Source organism: Oxyura jamaicensis, chromosome 1 (assembly GCF_011077185.1).
Source record: "Oxyura jamaicensis isolate SHBP4307 breed ruddy duck chromosome 1, BPBGC_Ojam_1.0, whole genome shotgun sequence".
Classification (NCBI taxonomy): domain Eukaryota; kingdom Metazoa; phylum Chordata; class Aves; order Anseriformes; family Anatidae; genus Oxyura; species Oxyura jamaicensis.
Genome location: NC_048893.1, coordinates 109,350,803 through 109,374,420, shown reverse-complemented (window position 1 = coordinate 109,374,420; position 23,618 = coordinate 109,350,803). Strand labels below are relative to the sequence as shown.

Here is a 23,618-nt window from a genome sequence, read left to right as displayed (position 1 = left end):
CAGGTGTCCATCTGTAGAAATGGAAAAATGGGTGTACAATGTGGAAAGCTAAAGGTCTCTGAAAAACAGATTAGTTCTGAAAATACATCACCCTGAAGCAATGTCCAAGGCATCACTGATTTCTTCCCCCTCCAAGGCCTGAAACTGGGCAGGCTGAACATGGTGGACATCATGCACATGGCTTTGGTGTTGGGATCCAGGCTCGCTGCTAAGTTGCATCCTGCTCAGCCTGATAGGACCATTGATTTCCAAGATTGGGTTATTTCTGATCAGCCCCCTGGAAGCCCCAGGGCTGCTGCTGGTTGGGTGTGACACCGCAGGTACCACCAGGGCAACCGGGTTCATTGTGAGCTCGGCGGCTTCCTACCCCATCTCTCTGTCCCTTGAGATGCCAACATGCAGCGCTTCACAAACCCGCTTCTCAGGCACATAATTTCCAGGGGCTGCTTTGATGCTGCTTCAAAGAAACAGTGCTTGCAGTATTTAAGAGCTCTGAGGGCGCTGCAGCTTAATGGTTTCAACACTGTTTTTTTAGGGGAAACAGATATTCCAGAAAGTCTTATTACAGGAGAAAAATTCACCGAGGAGGCCAGCCTGCGCTGGCCAGTATGGACACTCATTCATGCTGGCAGCAGCCAAGGGTGGGTTCCCTGGAGGTACAAACTGCTACTAAGACATGACCTGCCCATCCATCAGCAGAACGGTGTCTTCCAGGAGTTGTGTGATTCTCTGACCATGTCCTATGGGAAATGCGTAATTGTGACAAGAGACAAAAGGCAGCCGACGCATGTTGAGGCGAAAGATGGCAAGGAACAGGAGACGGAAACTCTGCCTCCAGTTCCACCAGTGATCTACATGTCTGGCATTAAGTGTTGCCCTGAGATTGCTAGAGCCAATGGCCATGAGCTTCTTGTCTCACCTCCATCTTATAGCTATCTCTCTCCAATGGATGTTGCTTGGTCTTCTTTGAAATGGTTTATTATAAACAACAGGAAGGACTTTGCCCTGAAGTCTGTTGAGACGACCCACTCCTATAGGTGCATCCTCTTCAATGACTTGATTATTAAAGGAATAGAGAAGATGACCCCAAACAAATGGAAGGTAGCGATTAACAAAGTGAAGAAATGGGAAAACTACTACCTTGACACATTTTCTTAAATAGTTCTTCTTACAGTCATGCCTCATTTGTTTTGATAGTGGTTCGAGCTCTGTTGAACCCTTCCCTTCAAAGGACATAAACTTAAAATGAAGCAAAAGAAAACAACCATGCCAATAGCACTAATAAAAGAGATAATTTTAAATTTGAATGTTACATTTCAGATATATTCCAGGACTAGGCTGATAAGTTCCATACTTGCACTGAGAAGGGACAGTTAATTTGCGTTATTGCAAAATGGACTAAAGCATGCCTAAGGCCCAGGTTAGCCTGCCTTCTGGATACATTCCTCTGTCATGGGAGGCTTGAGACCATGCCACAGGTGGAAATGTCCTCAATTTTGAGAAAGACTGGGCTGCAAAATGAAATCTGTAGGTCAGGCCCATCTCTGACCTCCATGGAAGATCTGCTCCTGAACAGGGAATATGCTGGACCATGACTGATGCCAGAGACCACAGCTTAAGGAAGCCAGAAGAATTTATTGCGACTTGCCTGTAATATATGCATTAATATCTGTTATTGGCTCATTATGCCCTGTAGTTCATTAAGCCTAGTGCCTTGCTTCTAGAAATGCTCTGCAATAAACATTTCAATGTCAGGTAAATCTTTTTTTAAAAGGGAAGTTCTTTTCTCAAGCCTTGTAATTAGTAGTCGGTTCAGGCTTTAACGCATGCAGAGTAGTTCGGTCTCTCAGGATAAAATATGGCATTCATCATTGCAGATTTTCCTTATCCATGACATCAGTTCACTGTTGTTTGAATCCTACTGGGCCCTGAGATGCAATGATTTCTCACAGAACTGAGTTCAAAAGATTATTTATGAGTGATGAAAAGTAGTGCTTCTTAACATCAGTTTTAAATGTGTTGCTTTTCAAGTTCATTGAATGCTTTCTTGTTTTTGTAAAGTGGCACCCAATTTACGTTCTCCATGTAGCCAATTACTTTGCATGTGTTTACTGCGTAGGTTTAAGACAGAAAACTAAAACCATGAAAACATAAATAAGTTACAAGATGATTCACAGGTTTGCTAAAACATTTCAATACACTGAGGAAAATCTGGGCAGTTTTTCTACAGTGTGTGGAAACTATCTAAATGAGCATTGTAATTTGGTGTGGCAGAGAGATATCTGAACAGGGAGTCTCATTTACCTTCAGAAGAATCTACACATATCATTCTCGAAAGCTGAAATATGAATATACAGGGGAAAATAACCATCTTTGCTCAGCATCATATTCATCAGCAAAAACATCTGTTCGTTTTTATAAACACGGAAGTAGCAGAGAATGGAAAATTAAGTGCTTCAAATTCAGAGCAGTGGGGGAGAAAAGGGAAAAGATTGGAGAGAGGCAGGAAAGTTTCAATTGTCATGGTATCACATCCCTGAACATAATTTCATGTTGGCTTGAAACAGGAATTTTGCCACTAAATATCAATGAATATGAAGTGGTGTGAAATCAACAGGAGAAAATAAATAGGTCCAATACTTTTTTACAACAAGGACAGGCAGTAATTGCACACTAGCTTGGTTTTCTTAAGAAACATAGGATGCACAACTCATTTTCACAATGACTTTGTTTACCTTCACACGATGACACTGCACTATAACGTTGGCAGGAAGCTGCGGAGAACAGGGTGCTAACTCCAGACATTGCCAAATCAGCAAAAACCCGATGACTTCACTGCTCTATTCTGGATTTACACGAGAAGCAGCGAGACCAAACATGAACAGAGCAGAGTTACAGACTGCTTCCCCACCACAGCTTGGCCCTGTGGGTCTCTGCTGCCACTGCCTTACACAACTGTGGGTTCAGGGCTACGTTGCAACACTTATTTGCTGCTAGGGTGTGTCTGCTGCCATCTGTAATTCACAGTGGGGACCACGGGACCAGGTGCAGAATCACCGGCTTTCCAGATGTTTCAGCAACGAGGAAGAACCATAAGGAAGTAACTTCTTGACAGGAATTTATCAGTCTTCCCTATTTCATATTCTTTAGTAAAATGAGGGTGAAGCCTTCATGAAAACAAGCATGAGGAAAGAAGGGTTTGATGGCACATCATCCAGAGAGTGAGGGAAAAACATCCTTACCCTGCCAAGGACCGTGAAGGGTTGAGAAGGCCTCGCCAACCACCTTCACTCTTCCCAGCCTTCTCCTGGGAAGCTGAGGGTTGGTGAAACTTTTCTACCCAGTCGTATTTAAAGTGAATGGAAACCTGTGGGCAGGAAAAGAACTAAGTTTGAAACCAAATGAACTTTGGTATTTTGTATGAAATCCTCTGAGATGAGTCCTCTTCTTTCTTCCTCCCTCCCCCTTTGCTGCTGCATAAGGGTAATTACAGCCCATGTTTTCTAAAAAACTTTGTAGTGCTTTGTACTGAAGAAAAATATTGTGCCTCATGCAGTTCTGACTCAACTGGTAATTTAGGATGACAAGCAATTCCTTTAACATATGACTAAACAATCTAATAGGAGGATGTTACCAAATAGCATGCACCTCATTCAAGAGCACTTGAAATAGCATGCATGAGTCTAATATCTTCTTGGTAGGATTTTAAATAGCTATTATTTTATTAGGTAGCTCTTGTATTGAGGCCCAGAGTGTTTGACCATTGCAGGATGTCGAAGCAAACATCTTTGTTCCCATTCCCAACTCTGTGACTGGAACGCACCACTAGAATAAAACGATTAAAGTATCTTTGCATAAAGAAGAGAGGCAGATGCAAATGCGTATGTTGATGAGGCAGCTATAACAGATGTCCCTCTCTTCTAAGCTAGCTGGAATGCAAATCACCTGAATTTTCACGATGTCTCATTGACTAATTACTTCTAAATGCTTTTCCAAGCCTCTTCTTCATGGGGAAAAAAAAAAAAAAAAAAAAAACACTTTTATTTTCCTCCAGTCCATGAAGCAGACCTGTAATGATTGGCTCAAAACACATTTTTTTTCCCCATTTTCAAGTCTACTGTCCTAACAGTATGCTGCAACCCAGAGCACAGATGGGGCCAAGTCGAGGATGTAATGGGGGGACACAAGATTGGAACTTCATTGACAGAGCAGGCAGAGTGGAGCACACTTCAGGCGATGCATGAGAACTGGGAGAAGGCTGGCCAGGCAGTGGAAAGACAACAACTTTCAAAGCTCAGCCTCTGCCCCTGTGATCCTATTCCTTGAAACCTCCTGCTGAAGTGATCACACGAAGACAGAAAGGCACAGAAGAAAGAAGAAGGAAGACAGGGAAAACATTCCATGCAAGAAATGCAAAAGAAGAAAAACGCTTTAGAAAACAAATACACCAAAGGGCCAGACTCATTAATATGACTTAAATGCCACTTATCTGCCAGTGTCTGACCTTTCTTGTTGGCTAGCTCTAAGCCTCCTCAAGTCAGTGACAGTGCCAAAGGAATATGAGTCACACCAAATCAAAAGAGCCATAGGACTTGAAAAGTGCTACACAAACAGAAGATGAGGCACTGCAGAGCAAAACCAACCAGTATGAAGAAATGGAGGAAGAGAAAAAAGGCCAAAAAAAAGTGACACCCATGTTATGTTCCTAGTGATTGAATTGGAGCAGCCATACACGTTCTTTGCTCTGTGAGAGCCATCTCAAGAGCTTTCGGATAGACTGGAAACAGTCTCCCAGTGAGGCACAGCCTTTGATGCCATTACAAACAGACATTTTCAATAGCTCTTTTATCAGATTCAAAGTGGGAGAAATTGATGCCATATGGAGATACACATGAATACATGCCTAATCACTTATTTGTGCCCAAACTTTTTCTCTACAGGAACATATGAGAAGCCCATCGCTATGGGGATAACTATTCTGGCAGCTACTCCTGTTATCAAGTGGAAAAGAGGCAGCTGGTGCTCTGATTATACCCATGATAGAAGTTTGATTCACACATATGCCAGTCAAGGTCCAGCTGAGCCTAAACGATATGCTGAGCTTGCTCCGGTAGCCAAAACGAACCAGCACGAATAGCTAAAGTCAAGCTGTGCAGTGATGTAGGTTGTGTACAAACACGCAGCCACCTCTGAGTCCCTTAACCAGGTGGCCACGTACAGCCATCCTACCTGGAAAAGGGTTCTGGCACATGCTGGGGGGTAGAGGGGGTGTAAACACAGGTTTCAGAAATTTTATTTGATATGTCTCCACCCACTCATGTGGGTTTTACACTTGCACATCCATATAGCTTGGTTCATTTTCCGTGTGATCAGACGAGACTGTCACAGAGCAGTCAGGTTCTTCAAGTGAGGTCTGTCAGCTTCTCCCTAAACTTGACTTGAAGGCTGAGGTTAGTAAGTAGATAATGAACAGGGAGAGGATGCAGCAAGTAGATGTGTCTTTGGAAGCAGTTCTGGGGAGACTCTGGACAACTGGGCCTGATCAAGGCCAAAACAAGAGAGGTATGTGTCAGCCTAGTCTACTGGTTTCTCCCACAATGGAGCTGGAATGGATGCTCTGAGGGCATGTCACAGTGATCCTCTAGGCCAGGGCAGGTTGAAAGTCAGCAGGCTGGCAGAGATTCTGACTGACCCCACAATGCTGAGCTCCTTCGTGCTGGAAGAGCCCTGTCCCAGCAGCCGCTTCAGCCCTCTCTCTCAGAGCCTGTGCAATATTTAGTGGTTTCCTTAAAATTCCAACAGCTAATTTATTAATACACGAGGATTTTGTCTTTTGTTTAGAACCACACGGCCTTCACGTAAGCAGAAGAAAGCCTAAAGATGCAAACACTAAAAGCTTTAAACAATTATTGTGTCAGCCTTCTTCAACTTGGCAGTAGTGACAATGACAACATCCAACAGTCAAAGACCCGTGCAAGTGAGGTGATGCCTAAGATGAAGTTGCCTATCTGTACAACATGAGTGCTCTTTTTGAAGAGAATTATTTTGGGGAACAGGGTGGGTGAAGGAAAGAATTTGTTCTTCTGGAGTCACCAAAAGAGTGTGACCTATCTCGCTTTCTGAGTTGGGAAGATCTACAAAGGAAGCCTGTGTAGACTACCTGCTAACAAGCTGCAAACTCATGCACACTGTGCACTTCAAGACTCTCTCTTCTTGCTGCCTCCTTTTGCTTGCAGAAACTCAAATTAATTCTCTATTCCGCTTTTAAACTTGCCTAGACTAATCATATAATGCTTCTTTCAGTAAGACACCAGGCTTCCAGATCCCCAGCTGGTTTCTGAACAGGAAACAAACAAATCTGAGCTGCTGTCTCCCCCCAGTGTCAGCATATTTTCTTGTTCAAGGCTGGCACCGGAAGAAAAATTGGTTCAGATTTGGGAACAGATAAGATCTCTTCTGATTTTTGAACCTCGAGGATTATCAGCCTAGGGTGGCCTATACTGTGGAGCTACTATGAAGTTAAGGAAAAAACACTTAGGGAAAAAAACAGACCTGAAGTCTTAAATACACAAACAGGTTTTCTGATATGGCTGTAGATGCAAAGAGGTGGTGATATGGAGCACTTCTGAGGAGACTCCTCGTAACTGCTTTTTTCCATGTTCAATCCAGGAACAAAGAGGGGCTCCTTGTGTTAATACCATTCCTGCATATGTTTAGCATGCTATTTCCCCCCAGACTTTAATGCCAGTCTTCAGTTCTTTGGGTTTTAAAGGGAGCTCAATTGTTTTGATGCTAAATGACTTTGACTTGCTTTACAGGGAGATTGTGTGCCTTTGGTTCTGCTTTTAGGGTAGCTGTATTGAAGGGGATAATAGCTCTGCTTTCAGTTTAAATATATATATATATTCTTGCTATTGGTCTAGAAAAATCTACTCTTGGTTGAGATTCTAAAAAAATCTAGTGAGGCCAATATTCAAAGGCAACCCATGACTGCACGGAACCAACACGCTGCTTAATTTTGAGACTGGAAGACACTACACAGGCCTGACAATTTCCTCTTAAGGTTTGGGCATGTGGTTTAGCTAAACTTCTTGGTGTGTTTCCTTGAACAATTTCCCTCAAAGCTGTTTAATGGAAGTGGTTAGGAGAGTCTGTCCTCACTGAACACCGCAGAGCCATTTAATTAAATTACCACTCAGTTCCATGTTTGCATACACAGACGACTGCTGAGACAGTGGAGGAAAGCAGCTGCTTTACAATGGTACTGAGAATTCCCCTGCCAGACAGTCCTGACACTGCCCTAGGAAAGATACTGCTGTATCTATCCCAGGAACAGGTTTCTGCAATGCTTACATTCCCTGGTCACCAAGGTTACTGCATGAACAGTGAGATTTTAACAGTCACTGCAGCTGACGGTGAGTAGCCAAGCACACCAAGAGCTCTCTGAGCACTAGTCTTATCAGCTGCACACGTAGTCAGATAACGCTTGTGAAACGGGCACTGTGCAGAGCATCCTTGCATGACCACACCAGGCACCTCAGCCTGCAGTCACAGGGAGAGGGCAGGAGCGAGCTATACCAGAGGCCTCCCACATCCTGCTAGGGTCCCAAGGCTTCTCCAAGGACCCTCCACCTCTGCTCTTCCCTCCTCCTCACTTTCCACTGTCAGATTTCAGATTCATCTCCGCTTCCAGAAGATACAAGGATCTGGGAAGTGCTTTATAATGGAAACGTGAAGGCGAACTTATCAGTTGCCACTGCTGCACGTGCCTAAAACTTTATTTCTTTGCAAAAAACCTGTTCTGTTGATTAACTTACTCTGACCAAGTTAGCTTACCCTCCAAGATTTGGTGTTACTGAACACGCAGGAATGGCTAGTAATGGCAATAAAAACTGCCTCTATTTCCTAAGCTGAGCAGCAAATAGAGAGCCATACACAGTTTCCAGTCACTATACAAAGCAAAATCATATAAGATACCTCCTATTATTAAACTTCACCAAAGGTTTTTATACTGACATTGTGATCTGCATTATTCTAAGGTAAATCCTAGGTATGGAAAGTGTTTTGAAAAAGACCTGCCCCGAAAATCTTCTGTGTTGGGTTTGTTCATCCAGATTTAATAAAGGGCCCACAAGTCCCAGATTTACACCCCTGCAGGAAGCAGTTGCTCTGAAGAAGCTGCACAGAGACATCCCCATTTCCTTCTGTCTGTGCATGAACCCTGCACACATCCATGCTGTACTCAGACTGTTATCTTTTTAAAACCAGCCTCCTGCTTTCAGCTAATCTTTAAAAACTGCCTCCCCTGCAGCTCCAAACTGTAGCATTTGAGTAAGCAATAACCCAGGCCATTACTTTTTTTTTTTTTTTACAAAGTTTTTTATTGCATAAATAGAGGCTTAGATATTTTGCTGTACGTATAAAAAGTTGAGATACAGTTTAAGTGAATGTTACTCTTGAGGGTTTTATTCCTTTGACACATCCTTCATCTACGGGAAGCCTTCGTTCTCCCAGGAAAGGAATCCAAGCAAGCTGCCAAGTGTCAGAAAATCTGCAGGATGGGGAAACAGCAGTGAGAACAGCAGGCATGATATGCTAGCGGCACATGGGCTAAATCTGCCTGCCCACGTGGCACGCTGCAATCGGAGCTAATCACAGCTCCGCAGTGCTGACACAGGAGAACATTTTTAGGGCAGGAGCATTCACCCCTTCTCACAAACCCATTATAGAAAGACACGCTGACTGTCCTAGAGACAGCAGAATTTAGGAAAGACTGGGCCTCTGGTGGGCCATTCTGGGTGACCAAGAGGACTTTGGTCAGAGATGCTTTAATGCCAGTCATCAACAAGGTCAACGAAACACGCCAGACCCACAGGCCTTGCAGAATGAGCTCCTTACCCTGGTGCAGCAAATCCTTCAGGCTATGGCCTCTGCCAGGCAGAACTCTCTGCAGCCCAGCGCTGCACACAGAGCACAGTAAGGTCTCCTCATTAAAAGCAGCAGGCTTGCTCATTCACAGGGCAGCGCGCCCTTGTGCCCATCTCCCATTTGTTTATGACTAAAACTCCATATAACTTACACTGTCCGACTTAATTCAGCATAAGCTGAAAGTAAAATGTTCTCACAACATTTTCCTGTGGCTAGCTAAACTGATTTAAGTAAGAATTTAAAATGGCAAGTCTGCCCAGACACGAGTCCTCCATGATGTAAACAGGGGACTGAAAAACACCTTTGTATTTGTTGTTTTTTGCTATGTGAGTGAACCGCTCTGTTCCCATGGTTATTTCCAGGCCCCATTTCTAGTCACAATTTCCAATCCCTGTTGCACAAAGTAAGACAGTGATAGGTTTGAAATCAAAACTAGTAAACATTCTAAAAACTGAAACTCTCTTCATATGTCAGGTGATGACCTCAAAAGGGGAAATTAAGTTTTCTGGCTTAGTAAAGAGTAACATTATATCAAACTCCCACTGAGTTTACAAAGGGCAGGCAGGAATAGAATTCCCATTTTGCTTCAGAACAGAGAAGTATGAAATTAATTGATACAAAAGTCACATATCAAGCAAGTCTGGGAACATAATCTTAGAACTAAACCACACTCATTTTGCTAATGGATTTGATCCAATCAGGCAATGATTGCTTAAACTTTGAGAATAGCGGGAAGGAATCCAACATAGGGAATGAAAATGCAAAACTTTAGAAATATAGTTATGTCCATTTAGCATTTTATGCAGAAAATGTCCATTTTTCAGAGGAAAGTACGGATGATGGGTGTTACATTGTATAACCTGCAGCACTTCCGTTACCTTGCGAAGCTTCATGGAATTAGATTTGGCCCTTTAAGCTGAACTGCCAACAATTTGTCAATTATTCAACTAACATGGAATGGCTGATTCTTTTCTATCCTAACTATGTGACTTAAGGCCGAGAGGTCTTAATACATCATTCTGTCTGGCATAGCCTCTCATGCAATTTTTGCCCCAATTTAACCATCTCTTTATGGATCAGGACTTCCTGTGCAATTGGTCAGGCATAAAAATTCAAGGAGATTAAGAACAGAAAACGACTATTGTGCTAAGATCCCCTAAGCCACAAACAATGGCTGACAAGTTGTTTGGTAGTTACTGCATTTCTTACAAAGATGGGGCATGATATGGGTGTGTAAATACACTGAAGCATCACATGAAGCATTAGAAGGACTCAGATAACTGTAATAGTTCTAACTGCACAATCCAAATGTATCCAAGCAAAAACATAATGGGATTAATATAGCGATGTCATTATCAAACACCAGGATTTCAAATAAATCCTATACCTGACTCTTCAATCATCCTTCTTCTCTGCTTCTCTTTTCAATTTCTCTTCACGTTCCCTCTTCAATTTTTCTTCAATTTTTTTGCTCTGGTACATTTTTACACCAGCAAACGCTAAGCAAAGAATCAATGTTTTAGCTGCCAAAATGTACATCAGCAGTGGGAAATTCTCCAAAGCCTGAAATACAAAACAATATATTTAAGCAGTTACTGGAACACTTGTACAACTAAAAATTATTCTACAGGGTTGCTATATAGCTTCCTACAGCAATGGCAGTATTCAAAGCAATGGTAATGTTCCTCTGCTGACACTTTTTTTTTTTCTGTAGGGAATTTTAAACTAGGTATATAGTCCAGGAGGAAGGGCAAAAACAGGTTCACTTTACTTGAGTTTGTATATGGAACTCTTTTGAATAGGTCTTCGTTGCTTTTGTTTTCTTTATATATATATACTGGCAAATATATTGGCATATATAAATACTGGCAAAACCTGGAGCTGACAAAGGGAGAGAATTAGGTATCTTAGGATGCTTGTAAAAGATAAAATGCTTCTGAATAATTCTGATATGAGTGATGGAACCATGCATACCAGCTGTCAAATAAGGTTCCTGAACATACTTCTGTCCTCCTATAAATTTTAATCCATGGGAGTTTTGCAATTAACTTGCCCAGATATAAAAGGTACAGATAAATCCCTTCTAACCACAGAAGAAGTAAAAAAGACACAGCCTCCAATTATCCAGTTTCAAGAGTTTTTAATGCCTGGAACCAAAGAAATTGCACAACATATTTCTATATAATAAAAGCATGCTATTGTAAGTGCATATGGAGTGGAAAATAAGATGCAAATAGGAACTCTGAACTCGGAATACAACAAGAGCTGCACAGGCACTCAGTGAAAGATGTCAGTTCCAGAAGGATATTGAAGGTACATGAACTTGCCAGCACACTGGTTCAAGGCACACTGGCCAGCAGGATCAGTCCAGCTTTTTAGTGATGCACAGCAGGTTCACAGTGTTAAGTCCTCCCTTGGCAAGCCTCCCATTATCCCCCCCATACCCTTAGAAGGCCTTCCAGCACCTCATAAAGCTGTTTGGCCACTGTCAAATACTGAATTTTAAAAAGCCTTGCATCCACACTCCATTAGCATGTGCCTTTAAAGTCTGCAAATGAGAGACTCTTAGAACGCAAGCTGCATGCTACCTTTGACATCAGGCCACTCCACTCTAATTTTGCAAAAAAAGTAATTTTTAGTGGCAATCTCTTTAAAATGTAGCTCTCCAACACCAGAGAGGTAGAGCCAAGGCTTGTGGTTAGCTTTGCTTTTATGACAAATGGTCTAATTGAACATGTTAAAATCGGTAGTTCACGAGGTACTCGCTCAAACATTTCTGTGCCTTACATGCATACCCTGCGGAGTGCTTATGGCCCCAATGTACTAAAAGATACAGTGGAAAAACCACTCCCTGGTAACAAAAAGAGCTGAGGAAAGAACAGAGAAAAGCCTAGAAAGAGGAAGGCCAGGAGGAGGAGAGGTGAGAAGAGCAGAGCTTGCCTACAAAGTGTGATGCCCGAATCTGCAAGTATGTCTGGCATGAAAGGACACCAACATCAAGCCCTCTGAACCCGAGGCACAGAGAACACAGTGGTTAAGCCACCTTCACCTAGGCAAGGGAAGCATCTTTAAACACAAGACCTACCCAATCACATTTCAGATCCATTTCCTTGAAAAAGCAGAAGTTCACTGCTTTATGAACGTGAAACATCCTCACCTTCCAGTTAAACGCCACCATCCTGGCTGCAGACCGATCCTGCGCCCAGCACCAACGAGCGTCACACTTCTAAAGGCACAGACCAGGGCAGAAGCATCTTGAAGAAATGGAAATTAAAAGAAATTATTATAAAAAGAAAAAAGAATTAGCCCATCTGTTTCTACTCGGCATGTCCACCCAGCACCTCTCTGAGGGGCTCGTCCACAGCACAGCGCCTGGCAGGGTATCTGTGCCACGTGGCTCAGGAATGACCTTTGTGGGCCTTTTTGGGGCTGAGTGACAGGAGCAACGTCTGTGTGGGGTGCTGCTGAAGGACAGGGGGTTGATGGGCACTGGGCAAGTGCCACACTTGTGCACAGGGGAGGCTGAGCTTCCATTCTGCACAGCACATCCCGGCAGCTGCCCAACCGAAAGCACAACACTGCCTGCTTTCAAAAGCCTGGCGCCTGTGCACATCGAGCTGCCTCACTGATGGCTGTGGTGTAGAGGACAGAAGCACACCCAGAACTGCTTCTTGTGCTTTTTAAGCCCATCTGCCCTGTTCGAAGCCTGGATGCCTGATGGATCCTGGTATATGGTACCATTTCCCAATTCTCTCTTGTTTGCTCATTAATTAATTTTTCAGTACAGCCCATGGCAACACCTCAGAGAACCAGCCAGTCAGCAGGCCCCTCAGGTGGGCAATGGACATTTCAGAGCTGAACTTTGGGACTGAGAAATGCCCGAGGGGATGCCAAAGGCTGCAGTACACAGCTGCAACATTGCCCTCTGGTCTCTGCTGCTGCTCCAGCAGTGCTGATGCGGTTTCAGCTGCTGGATTTCAAATTAAGCACACTTTCCTGCCTGAGCACCCCAGGGGATTTCCTGTAAGTGGAACAGCAGAGTCACTGTTGGAAGGCTGGAGGAAGGCTTAGTCCAAACCTCTACTGGTAGCTGGGCTGAGCAAATCACCACCACACCTCAACAGCTGCTTCTGACCCATCTTCATGAACAGGGAGTCGAGGAAATGCTCTTGCAGCTCCTGTGCAGCCACAGGGGACCCTGAGCAGAGGTGGAGGTCTGTCAGAACAGACTCGCTCCACACATCGGTGTGCTCTCCCCATGCTCCTGCGCTTCTCTCCTGGCCGCTGCCCACACTTGAAAAAGTGTATTTTCTTTTTCCCCACTAGTCCCACAAGAGCTGGTCATCCTTAGCTGCCACGCTGCTCAGGGAGCAGAGGAAAGCCCTTCTGTTTATTCCAAAGCCCTGAGAGAAGCATTCCCAAGCGTGGAGGCGGTAGCCCATCTCACACCACATGGCTCAGTGCACATCCTGGGGTGTTCCAGGATTATATCCCACCAGGGCAGATTCAAGTCAGGATTATCAGAAGCTGTGAGGTCAGCCACTGTTACCAGGATCTAACTATATCTCAGCAGTAGTGTAGTCATCTTATTTGTCATTCTGGATTTACTGTGCAGACCCTGAGTTGTGCAGCTCCCTTCTCCTGTTGATAAAACGTCAGGGTAGCCATGAAGTTGCAAGTCAGTAGTATTTCACTTACAAAAAAAAACAAAAAAACAAAACAACAACAACAAAAAAAACGGGCATTAAAACTTCTCATGTTTCCTCCAGAATTTCAGCGGTCAATGAAATTTCAAGTCCCCTGCCAGACGGTCACAGCCAAAATCACCCATCAGAGCAGAACTTGGTTCTCAGCGCATGGTCCAGATTGCTACACGCTTCTCAGGGAAGCCCAAGGTATACAAGCCCGGCCTGATGTGAAGAGACTGAACTGCCCAAGTGGTGTGTCCTCATCTCAAAACCCTGACTTCGGTGGGGTCTTCATTATCAGCCACTGCCTTCACTCTTCTCCTAAATCGCTTTAAATTCTGTGATTCAGTTGGAATCAATTTTGCAACACGTTGTAAAGAGGCATGAATTCAGCCATTCAAACACAAGCCAGCATCTGGCATATGATGCTGAAAACGGAGTCCTGGTGATTTTTACGTACAGAAAGAGGTTTTGACTCAGCAAACGTTATGCGAGCCCATCTGCGGGGTCTGATTGCAGGGTACTGTCCCACTGGTGAGAAGCAGCATATAACGCGTATCCCAGTGTGCACTCCTGCAAATGCTCGTTTGCAAGTCGATTATCTAAACATTCAGCACAACATTTTAATACTTCCGCTCTGCTGAGACACAAGCCTTGATTGTATATCTACTAGGAGTAGCTGCACTGAAGTCACACAGCAAGGGAAGTAAAGAAATTCTCCCTTTGTTCTGAACTGCGGTATTTAGTCTAAAATGCTTTCTGTGAGAGCTGACACTTTTGGTGGGCTGTCCTTACAGCGTCATCTGCGGTTGGAACTGAGTGGCGAAGCCACTGCTCTCTCCCTGTTGCATTCCCACATCCTGTGCCACCAGCCTCCAGTGGTCACACACTTCTCCCCAGTTCTCCTCTTGACTCTTCTGGTCTCCATCTTGATTCAGGCCTTATTAACTATAGCTGAGGCCCCAAGACAGAAAAAAATGGGTGGAGCTGAGACATGGGGTGGAAAGGAGAAAGTGGAAGAGAAAATGGCCAGATTCACTTCACGATGAAAAATAACGTTTGTCACCACTGACGCCGTTAATTCAGAAGCAAAAAGCTCAGACACTGTACTTTCAAGGTTGTGATATCTTAAAAGCAAGCAGGCAAATAAACTGCTGAAATTTCGTGTTTGCCTTTTCAGAGGCAGATAAGGCAAAGATAGGAGTTCAGAACACATCTACAGTCAGGCATTGTTCGTTCCCCAAGAAAATACAGGCTCCCTTAACAAACACAGCACTACCGGGAACGGAGAGCGGGCCCCATGGAAGGTCACTATTACCTTCATTCAGAAGCAAGGAGGTCTCATGCCGAGCCATGTGAGAAAGAACTGGGAGCACTAGGCTCTGCCTGAAGCTCAGCCAGAGACTTCATAATCTATTCATCAAATACTCATATGCTCCTATGCAGGGCAAGGATAAAACAACATCACTCTCACACGTGTCTGTGGCCTTCTTCCCTGTGACTGCACCTCACTATCACCAGCCTAATTACACTCAGATCTCTGTGAAGCAGATCAAACTACTGCAAACAGGAAAAGATAGAGAGAGTCTGCCTGTGCCACACATCCCAGCGCTGTACTGGCAATCCTCCATCAGCTCCAAATGCTGTGAGGTCTACTGGGTCCAGAGCCGGCAGACAGGGTCACCAATGCAGCACTAGAGGCTCGTGTCCTCAGCAGGGCTAAAGAGCTCCCAGGGAGGGCTGCACCAATTCCCTGAGCTAGCTTTTAGCTGATGCCAGCCCCAGGATCTCTGCCCAGTGCTGTGTTGTGCAACGCAGACCACCCCTGACAGACTGACTTGGGTTCCAGTCTGATGGGAAGTCTGTGGTGGAGCACAGAATTGAATCCAGATCTCTCAGCCACTGAATTATAGCTTCACTCCACCGCAGCAACCACATCACAGCCCAGCCACTCACACCATTGTTTTCTTACGCAGCAGCAGAATATCGACTGGCCTGCATGCTCCAGAAAACTTCCACACAGGCATCCGGGTGCTCACAATCCCACTTGAGCTGTCTTGGCTGAATGTCTCTCTCTGCCTGCCAGTAACTCCATCTACTCAACAGAATGGGACTTGAGATATTCCTCTGTCTGCTGGGGGTTTCTGAGCACCTTCTTATCAACTCAGTGGAAAGCTGTAAAAGTCACCAGCCAGAAGGCCTCAGAAAGCAGCGAGCTACTTAAGGTAATTGATGCATTTAAAACAGAGTGATGGGTGAATATTCCCTGAGCTTGAAAAGGGACATTTCATTACACCTGTCTCTTGTTGCTGCTTTCTTTAATGCACGTTTTGCAGGAAACAAAATGAACTCTTCCCACCTGGACAGTCACTGGAGGATCTACCACTACCTGCTGCAACATGCATCAGGCTTAGCATCTGGAAGTCAGGATCGAGCCTCCTCAAAAAAGGGACACTGCTGGGTAGAGGAAAAAAGCAGTAATATGGCTTGGCCAAAGGCTACTGAGAAATACAGTGGAGGCAAGCGGAAGCCAGAGGTGCTACACTAAGAATCCATCACAAACCTGTGTACATTTACAGCCTGTATGAGTACATATAGATAAAGACACCACTCCATAAAAAGGCCTGTGTAATCGCTCAGTTTAACACAGAAATTCCTAACCTGTCTCCAACTCTAGGAACATCACAAACACAAAGCCATATAAGACCTTCATACCTGAAGAAGCTGAAATGAAAATACGAGTGATTCCTCAGGCAGCTCCTCACATGCTCCAGCCGCTGTAAAGTAAGAACAGAGCAGACTGGAGGTGTCAGTGATGGCACCTGGATAAAAATAAATCCGAACCAACACCCAAAACCATCGGTGGCACATCTGCACCTCAGCTCGCCGGCCGTCACTCCAGCCGTGTCGCTTGCTGCCACCCCTCCCCACACAGCCCCCCGACCGGAGTGGCATTTTCAACAAGCGATCGCTTCAGATCCCTCTGCCATCTACTTATTTCCTCCAGCTCCTTTTACGAGGACGACCCCGGGGAGGGCAGGACGCCGGGCAGGCCGCGGGGCCGTTAGCAGCGCTGGGGTAGACCAGGCCGCCCCGCGGGGGCCCGGCCCGGCCATCGGCGGGTCCCGCCCGGCCGCGGCCACCCCGTGCCCGGCGCCGGGCGAGCGAGGGAGGGCGGCGGGGAAGGCCCCGGCCCCGCTGCTCGTACCTCAGCGGGCGGCCATGGCTGTGGGAGGGAGGGACTACATCTCCCAGCAGCGGCAGCGCCCGGCACGGCCGGCCCTGATGGGGAAGCGCCGCCGAGGGGTGAGGATGTGTAGTTTGTGAGGGAGCGGTGTGCTCTTCCAGACCCTGAGCTCTCCGAGGGACGAGGCTTTGCCTTCGTTTTCCTGTGGGCTGTTCTTCACAGCCTGGGGCGAGCAGGGCCTGAGCGGGTGTAGCTGCTGCTGAAAATGTTGTTACACCCGGACACTGTCTCTGGGCACTTCCTTGCTGTCATACCCGGCCAAAAGCCACATCCTTTCCCCAACCACACCACATGTGTAGCCAGATGGCCACCAGGGTCCTTCCACCTGCTCATCGAGCATAATAACTGCACCCTGACAGCCTGCAGGCCACAAGGATAAGCAGTAAGGAAAGTGCTTCCACACAGAGCTGGTGCACACGGGTCACCCAGGGGAGACAGGAGGAGCAGGGGCATGCTTGGTGGGGAGAGACTCACCAACAGTCTGCGCTAGGACCTGACAAACCTTCACTAGCACTCATGGTCCCAGATAGTTAAAAGGCTTGTTGTTATTATTATGCCAGCTAAAGGCACATCTGGAGCACGACAGCATATGCTGTGCCAAATTTCAAGACCAGTCACCCAAACAAGCCAAAGCTTCCCAACAAAAGAAGCCCTTTTCTTTTTCATTTCTTCTTAATTTGAGCGAGGCAAAATTGTCAGGAATGCAGTGGCAGGCATGGCTGAAGCGTTTCAGCCAAAACTTTCTAAAAACATACAACAAACCCACACAATCAACAGCCAGCAAGGAAGCTTTAAGCTTATGCGGTTTAAGCCTGGCAACATGAGTAGGAGCTGAACCCAGAGCCTTACAAAAGGAAACGTGTTTTAATACCAGAAGTGTTACCAGCTCTGCTTCTAATTATTCCAAGAGCCAACACTGTGGTACTTTAGCAGCACAGGAGAAGATAAACCATCTTGAAAATCCAATTCTCAGCCAGTGCAAAGCAGTACCCAACATGGGAAGCCCTTAGAAAACACATCAATGGGACAGCCCTGATAGCTGGCCATAGAAATCCCTCCTCTGAAAACCACACAGCAGGAGCCCAGTGGTTTGCACTAATGCAAAAAAGGGGTTGCATCCCACTAATAGGGATGTGACCAGAGCCGCCATCACCCAGCTTGCATCCCAGATCGACAGACCGCTCTGGAGAGCCAAGGAGCAGCAGAAGAGTGAGCTTGGCCAGCTATGGACTTGAAGAAAGATGGTGAACCTCTAGAAGCTGGCCTGCACAACCAGGACATGCTCCTAGATGAGACTGCTAGTCTAGCTGCACTTTTGCTATAAACCAGGCCTCCTCAGAAGGCCTTGAGTCAATCTTTGCAACTAATGAATAACAACATCAAAATAGGAGCCAGATCATTAAAATAATTGTTTGGCATGAATGTGTGTAGATATAGGTTACCTCCCATGATTCATACCACAACATATTGTTCAATGAATATAGAGGTTTTGATATTTTATTTTACAGTTTCATGTTATTTTTAAGATGGGCTTAAGTCATACACTTTGGATCTAAATCAGCACTTTTGACCACTTGAAAATTCATAGTTATTTTGTGGCCTGTTATTCAGTAATCCAGATCTGCTTCTAGATTTGAAAAAAATGCTAAAAAAAAAATCAAGTTATTCTTTCTCTTGGCTTTATTTTCCTGAAGAACAGAATATCAAAGCAAAGCACAATTATGCATTTTTCTTGGGTGTTCCCCAGAGCAGCCATACCAAATTTCTCACAGAAAGCAGTCACGTTGATTTCCTCAGCAGTCTGTTCCAGCTTGACCTGTGTTAAGCTAATAACCAGTTTCACAGCTATGTATAATTTCAGTGAGTTCCCTACATGTGGCTTAATGATTTCCTCATTGCTGATGTTTCCAAAATGTCAGGGTGATCCGGGGCTTGTTTTGTCCCTTGCACCGAAGTTTTCATGGATCACACACTTGAGGTCTTCTCGATTCAGAACCTGGCTTTTATACTTCTCACCCCAGTCCTCAACGATGTACTGATGATAAGGGTCATGGGAGTGCTCTCGCCTCTTAGATTTCACAGTACTCACTAAGATTGCCACAATAATAAAGGAGAACATACCAATCATAACCATCAGATAAAGGATAACATAGTCAAAGTTTTCAGCATCAACCTTGGCTTGCAGTTCATCTGCTGCTTTTGTCATGTTTTTCCTCCAGCCGTTCATGTAAGTGAGAAAAGTTTCCTTGAAAATATCTTCCACCGCCCAGGTGAAGTTCCGTATTTCAGCCATCCTTCCAAGTTACAGGTACTAAAGACAACATGATATTTATTTTAATCAAAGATCTATAACATAACAATTACAGTGGTTTGTTTTGTCTTCATTATGTATATTAAATAATAGCACCTGCCACTTGCTGCTGAAAATGTAGTACCAATTTTAGACCAGCTAGAATCCCCATCTCTGAGTGATTCAACATGTTCAGAGACCCAAGGAGGTCTTACTTCTCACTCAAGTCATTTTCAGTCAGTTGGAATCCAAAGATGCCTTGGTGAAGTGCAGTGAGCCTGGGTTCACATCACCCACATTACAGGGGCTCAGGCTTGCTGGCTCCCCTACTGAAGTGAAACACTGTGAGAAGAAAATGCATTTCACCCAGGAAAAGACGAGATACATATCGGGTCTTCTAAGGGGTAGTACAGTGCCACCCCAAGCAGTTGCCCAGGATCTCTCCGCAAAGGATGTGACCTTCTCCTTTTCCTCTTTGGTCTCACATGTTAAATCTGGTGTGAAGGCTGAGTAGTGCTGCAAAGCCACATCTCTCCTGCCCCTCTCCCAGCCCCCCAAACTTGCCCAGCCTGACCTAGCTGCTGCTAAGAAAGCCATGAACCAGGTCTCCATCCCACATGAGATATCTCCCTTCTGCACAGGGGCAAGGTTGTCCCAGTTTTGTATGGACACGGGGCAGATACCCCCACACCAGGGCCTGTTCGGATCTGTATTCAATGGTCTTTGCAAAAAGCAAAGGGTTTGGTGTAGCATTTCAGTCTGATCCTCCTGTATAACACCTGTGCTTCACTGCTTCAGCCCAGCCAAGCCCCGCAACATGTAGGGCTTCCACAAAAAGTCTCTCAATCTCATTGTAGTCTTTAAGCAATGACGAGTTTACTACAGCCTATGGTAAGGGGTGATGAATTTTCCTCACTAGTACAAATTTATCGTGTCTTTTCAACTTGAGTTCAGCAGTCTACCCTCCTCTGCTTCTTGGACTAGCCTTGCGATATCCTCATGCACAGAACAGGCGTGCACATGCAGAGAAGCACACTTATACACATGCATGTATATCTCTGTACGATTAAACACACACACTCTCAAACACGCAGGATAAAGGCAACCTAATGAAAGGAAGCCAGATATAAGGAAATCCAAGCCCAAGCTGTCTTGAAACTTTTTTTTTTCTTTTTTTGTACAAAATCTCTCTGCTTGTTCTTTCATTCAGAACAAAAAACACTGTGCTTTTCAATAGGAAATAAAGAATTACCAACAGAAACTTACCTTTATTGTGTCCTTCACTAATAAGACTCACGGTAACAACCAGGATTTGCAAACTCCACTGGATAATATAGTGATACTCACAAAAGGAATAGAGGTGTCTTAAACTTCGAGTAGCCTCCAGCCTGCCACAGGGCTTTAAGCACTAAGTAAGTGCTTTGTACTGCACACTTTATGTTTATATTAAATTAAATGCTAAATCTAATCTCACCTGGAAAGTCAAATATTGGCTGACAGCTTACATCAGTCATCCTGTCAGATGCCGAGTACTACTCTTTATGCTTATTACTTCAATTTCATATATTGTAAAAGAGCACTGTTGTGCTTTCTAGGGGTAACTCTAGGGGTTTATGACTTGGTCTTTTCTGACCCAAACAAAAGAGTATAGATATGGCCTATAAAATAATGATAATTCCTTTCACTGAAATGGACACAAGATACTGAGCACTGATCAGGCACTGTAAAAGGCTTGCAGGGCTGTTAGCACCCAAAGGAAAGAATTTTGTACTCCTTCACTTCCATAGGGAGCTCAGAATTGGGTCTTTATTATTATTTTTTTTTTTCTGGTCTCTTTCTCCTTCATTTGTTTCATCTTCACCTGTCCTTTGCCATAACCAAGAACATGGCCTTTCTCTCCCTTTTTGCTGGATCCCCCACATGTTTTGCTTTTCCATTTCTTTCACCAGGGACGTGGTTGTCAGTGACCAACCCCTCCATGAAACCTGTGAGAAGCTGCTCCCCCGGCACAGCCAGGACAAGCCTCTCTGAGCTGTGCTTTTTGTGTACCTCACTCGTGATTGGGAGCATGAAAAGACAAAAACCCACATTAAAAAAAAAAAAAAAAAAAAAAAAAAGGCAGAATTAATTAATTAGTGTTGATTTTATTTCTCAGCAAATATGCTGACACCTCACTGAAAGCCACAGCGTCACACCTTAGTGAAATGAGACAGCTTCGGTTTTAGTCAGCAGTGGTTCCTGGCTGTGATGGGGAGATTCAGCAGAAGGGGATTAGGGTGGAGATGCAGACATCCGCAAAGTGCTCCACAGGCACATGGGCAGGGACAGACTCTTTGTAAAAAATATCTTCATTTTCCAGGTAGCCCTGCCTAAGCAATTTGCAGAGAAAACGGTTTTGCCGGTAGCTCTGCTTTGCGGAAAATAAAGCAAACATGGACTACCACTGAATCAACAGCGTACCTCAGAAAAAGGGAGATACGCTCCTGGTGCTGAAAAGTGCTAATCCCTGAGGAAGCCCCGCTAGTGCCGTGCTGCTGACGTCGTCATGGTTACTGCTATCATTTCTTCCGGATGATTTTCTGTGCACAAACACCTCCCAGCATGGGGGTGAGCTGCTGGCAGCATTTCCTCTCTGATCCCCCGCTTCTCTCTGGCGGTTTCACACATGCCCTCAACGAGGGCCCTCGAAGTTGAAATAGCTGGCGAACTGCTCCTGTTTGCTTTGGTGAAACCCGTTATCCAGAGGAGCCACTGCAAGTCCAGCCTCCTGCATGTGCAGCCAGAGATAAACCCTACTTCGTCCTAGATGTTTGAAGGCAGTGGGAGCCTCCCAGATGCAGGGCCATGAGCTGGGACGTGGGAGTGTGAGAGGAGGCACAGCCCTGGAGGTTAGGCTGCAAGCAGAGTAGCTTGGAAACTGCTGCCCTGGGCTGCCAATAACCAGGTGAAAGGATTTATCACTTCTTCAACCAGCTTTTTCTGAGGTCTGTTCCTGGCCAGTCCTGCTTGGCCAAGACTTGCAGACATGCGCTCACACACACAGCCATATATACGTATATAAAAGATGCATGTTGTGAAGCAGACATGGAGTTTAACTGCCTGCTCTGTTCTCAACCAAGCAAGAAGAGTCCTTGAATAATCCCACTCTGCTACGTGTCCCCCTGAAGGTCACATTTGCTCGGGGTTTGTTTAGTCTCTACAGCAATGAGGTGACCAAGGACAGGCAGTGTGAAACTGTGTGAAAAGGAGGGGCAGCCAAATGTCTTGGTTAAGAAACAAAACTGCTTTAATACTGGTCTCTCTTTGGGACAGCAGTAATAAAATGGTCCTGTCCTCAATGGACAGAAGTGGGAATGGCAGGTTGAGTCTCCTGTGTCCACCCCAAGAATGGCTAGGTCATGGCAGCTAGGTCATGACAATCATGTAAGGGCCCTGATGACTGGAAAAAGCCAAATGCCATCTTTATGCTTGAGAAGGGCCATGACGACCCAGGGAGCTGCAGGACGCTCGACCACACCTCAGACTTTGGGAGGTTTAAGGGGCAAATCTTGCTGGAAGCCATCACCAGGCATGTGAAGAACAAAATGTGATTGGGAACAACATCATCGATTTAGCAAGGGCACACTCTGACTGACCAAGCTGATTTTTATCTATTATGGGAAGATGGGAGGATGGTTTCAGTGGATGAAGGCAGAGGGGTGGTGTTTACCATCTATAGGATTGGAATGGGATGCTCAATTTTCTCTGTTTCCTATAGAAAATGAGATTTACAGAAGATTATTAATATTGACCTTTGTCACACAAACTGAAACATTTCCCTCCACAGGAGCTTCCAGTACGCTCTGTCACTTTTTTGACAATTTTTCATTAATTCTTTCCCTGTATTCTTCAAAATAAACAAACTTTACACTTTAGTTTAAATCAGCAGCTGATATATTTATACACAAATTTTCCCTTCCCTTCCCTTCCCTTCCCTTCCCTTCCCTTCCCTTCCCTTCATGTTAACCATATACGATTAATGAATTATAATTTAAGATAATTAATTATAAAGGCTTAATTCTTAGAAACAAAATAATATAGCTCTTAAGCATTATTATCAGAGAGGTAGGAGTATTCTCTAATACTTATCTATGCATTTTTTTCAGTATTTCTTCTGTTCTGGTTAACTCATAATATTGTACCTATTCACGGTGCCTCTCAGACCTCAGACCTTTGTATACACAGGCTTAACCCACCGTCTTTTCAGCCTTTAACTACTGATATGCTATACTGCTAACTACTGATACATAAAGTGCTGATAGCATTTAATTAGTTTCCCCACTGCTTCACTTTTTACCTTCCTGATAGCCCTCCTAGTTTCCTTCTGCTATTTACACATTTGCTTAATAGAACATTAGTGAAATTGGCAATTCTGTCCCTCGCTCTGGCTGTTTCTTATCAAGCTGTTGTTCTGCAGAGGATCTCC

At 44.8% G+C, this 23,618-nt stretch overlaps 3 protein-coding genes across 8 annotated transcripts in view; 1 reads left to right on the top strand and 2 right to left on the bottom strand.

Annotated features, from left to right (window-relative positions):
- On the top strand, nt 1-1,426 carry FAM243A (family with sequence similarity 243 member A). The gene has a single exon (XM_035315052.1). It carries the CDS (start codon nt 397-399, stop codon nt 1,156-1,158), a length of 762 nt encoding a protein of 253 aa, XP_035170943.1. The 5' UTR covers nt 1-396; the 3' UTR covers nt 1,159-1,426.
- A 6,929-nt stretch (nt 1,427-8,355) lies between these two features.
- Nucleotides 8,356-16,912, bottom strand: SMIM11A (small integral membrane protein 11A). 2 transcript variants are annotated; one of them, XM_035315714.1, is made up of 5 exons: nt 16,825-16,912; nt 16,332-16,393; nt 12,086-12,182; nt 10,316-10,491; nt 8,356-8,551 (listed from the first exon to the last, which is right to left on the bottom strand). In XM_035315714.1, exons 3-4 carry the CDS (start codon nt 12,104-12,106, stop codon nt 10,324-10,326), a joined length of 189 nt encoding a protein of 62 aa, XP_035171605.1. In that variant the 5' UTR covers nt 12,107-12,182; nt 16,332-16,393; nt 16,825-16,912; the 3' UTR covers nt 8,356-8,551; nt 10,316-10,323. The 2 variants fall into 2 exon arrangements, with proteins under 2 accessions (XP_035171605.1, XP_035171606.1); XM_035315715.1 differs by lacking the exons at nt 16,332-16,393; nt 16,825-16,912 and adding an exon at nt 12,270-12,288.
- A 418-nt stretch (nt 16,913-17,330) lies between these two features.
- Nucleotides 17,331-23,618, bottom strand: part of KCNE2 (potassium voltage-gated channel subfamily E regulatory subunit 2) — a 107,442-nt gene continuing 101,154 nt past the window's right edge. For 3 of the 5 annotated variants that reach the window (XM_035315708.1, XM_035315709.1, XM_035315710.1), the window contains one exon: nt 17,331-19,174. In XM_035315708.1, the coding sequence (XP_035171599.1) occupies nt 18,779-19,156 (378 nt within the window). In that variant the 5' untranslated portion in view covers nt 19,157-19,174 and the 3' untranslated portion in view covers nt 17,331-18,778. Of the gene's footprint in view, nt 19,175-20,115; nt 20,127-20,419; nt 20,520-23,618 lie in introns of those variants that run through there. The other 2 variants (XM_035315711.1, XM_035315712.1) reach the window with 2 other exon arrangements.